Here is a 2141-nt window from a genome sequence, read left to right as displayed (position 1 = left end):
AAAAAAAAAAAAAAAGAGGATGTAGAGAGCCAGAACGATTGACAATCAGAGGAGAAATACGTACGTAGGATAAGTGTTGGGCCATCTTTGCGGCGACCTCTTCATTGGTATCACTGACGACACTCGCAGGTGGGGGGCCTAGCTCGGACAATAGGTTGAACATTTTTGGTAGATCAGCCGTCCCACGAACAAGTGCACGTACGTGAGGGGGTCCCTCTTCCGCAAGTCGAGGCATCTCACGATTGGTTGCGAGTGTACTACCAGGAACCTTAGTTTCAACCTCAACCTCACCTAGAGGACGCTTGCCCAATGACGTAGAAGGAACTGGAGCGATAGAAGAACTAGACGGAGGGGGTCCAATGGGTAACTGGTCGGTCTCGTGGTGGTCAGATGGTGCGGACTTCCTTTTCAGAGTGATCTTCGATGATTGAGACTGATCAATACCGAATGACGACTTCCCCCCAGCACCTACAAATTCCTCAAGGTCAGGGTCAAGGTCCATTGCTAGATGACCTGCAAGATAAGTAACAAAACAAGTGAGGAATCAAAGGCAATAACAAAGCAGATTGCATAATGTCACACGTCCAACTCACCATCTGGGACAACCTGACGTTGAACCCCATACATCGGAGGGGGTAGATGAGCTGCAGCCAATGCCTCTGGAGAGTGATAATTATCCCAAGAATAGCACTCCGATGAAATCTTCTCGACTGCATCCTTGATCTCTAAAGTCTCAGGTGGTAGCACGCACTTGCGCATTCGACGAGACCACTCATTTTTGAAAGGCACCCCGTCTTTCAAAAACACTCGAAGAAACTTCCCCCTCCACTTACGGTTGTTATCAGGCAGACCAGAAACTTTTCCAAACAACCCGCGACATTGAATGATCACGAAGCTGGGGTGGCAATTCTTCCCCATAGTCTTTACAAGATGGAGGAAGTTGAACAAATCGATCGTGCAAGGAACTTGATGACGTGCACAAATTTGAGGGAAGCACGCAAGTATACGATGACCATTTGGCGCCACTTGGCTTGGAACTATGCCATAATAATTCACAAAATCAACAAGGAAAGGATCAAGGGGGATACGCATACCAGCTTTCAGCGAATCCAGATGGACACCTATCCATTTCTTGTAATGACAAGAAACGATGTTAGTCAGGCGTCGGTCAACCTCGTAACGGATCCCTTCTCCAATCAAATCTGCAAGTTGCTCCTCCTCCTTGGGAGATATTTCAACCGGAGTGGCAAAAGCTCCTTTGGGATCCAACTCGACATAATCACCACTTGGCGTGATACTTTTGCTCGTCGAGGTTTCTTTCACCTTGCTCGAAGTGGAGTCGTCCGTTTGGATTTTCCTTTTCTTCAAAAGAATTTGTGAAGGGACAGATTGTGTGGGGGCGACAGGACGAGCCCTCACTTGTTGAGCATCGTCAGAACGATTCGGTGACCCACCCTCGGACACACAAAATCCATCCTCAATCAAATCATCATAATCATGGGCAAAAACGTTTTGGCTATCATCTTGCGACATGCTACACAAGTAAGGATGCGAGCAAATCAACAACAACGGTAAACCGTCAATATCAACAAGTAGTATGTTTTTTATCTTTGGGAACCAAGTTTAAAAAAAAAAAAAAAAAAAAAAAAAAAAAAAAAAAAAAACTTACTTGGTTAGAGTAGCTCAAGTTGGTAGTTGGTGTGCTTGAAGATGTGCAAGGGGGCTTGAAGTGAAAAAAATGAGAAGGGAGAAGGGTATTTATAGAGAAAACAATGGGCCTTGAAAAATGATGGGCCTTAGTGAAGTAATGGGCTTAAAAAAAAATATGGATTGCTCTAGCTTATGGAAACCCAAAGATGGCATGTTGCATGGAGAAGGAAATTGTAGACCGACATGAGAGAAGATTGTCCATGATGTAGCCGACCGAAGAAGATGGCGAGAAAACATTTTCACTTCTCAAACCCGACAATTCTCGCGGATTCAAGAAGTGGGGGACTCGTGATGGGTAAATACGCAATTGGACTACGCGCGCACTTTGCCACCCTACTTGACAACCACTCGGTCGGTCCGCATCGACCACTCTACATTCCGTCGACATCCACTCGGTCGGTCCGCATCCACCACTCTACACTCCGTCGACA

At 46.1% G+C, this 2141-nt stretch overlaps 1 protein-coding gene across 1 annotated transcript in view; it reads right to left on the bottom strand.

The window, feature by feature from the left end:
* LOC115995866 overlaps positions 1-1533 on the bottom strand; it is a 2880-nt gene extending 1347 nt beyond the window's left edge. The window contains exons 1-2 of the mRNA XM_031235014.1: positions 594-1533; positions 65-513 (exon numbers count right to left, since the gene is read on the bottom strand). Of these exons, the coding sequence (XP_031090874.1) occupies positions 65-513; positions 594-1533 (1389 nt within the window). The remainder of the gene's footprint in view (positions 1-64; positions 514-593) is intronic.
* Between the last annotated feature and the right edge of the window lie 608 nt (positions 1534-2141).

This window comes from Ipomoea triloba, chromosome 11 (assembly GCF_003576645.1).
Source record: "Ipomoea triloba cultivar NCNSP0323 chromosome 11, ASM357664v1".
NCBI lineage: Eukaryota > Viridiplantae > Streptophyta > Magnoliopsida > Solanales > Convolvulaceae > Ipomoea > Ipomoea triloba.
Note: the sequence above shows the minus strand (reverse complement) of the source record. Positions and strands in the feature narration are given on the sequence as shown.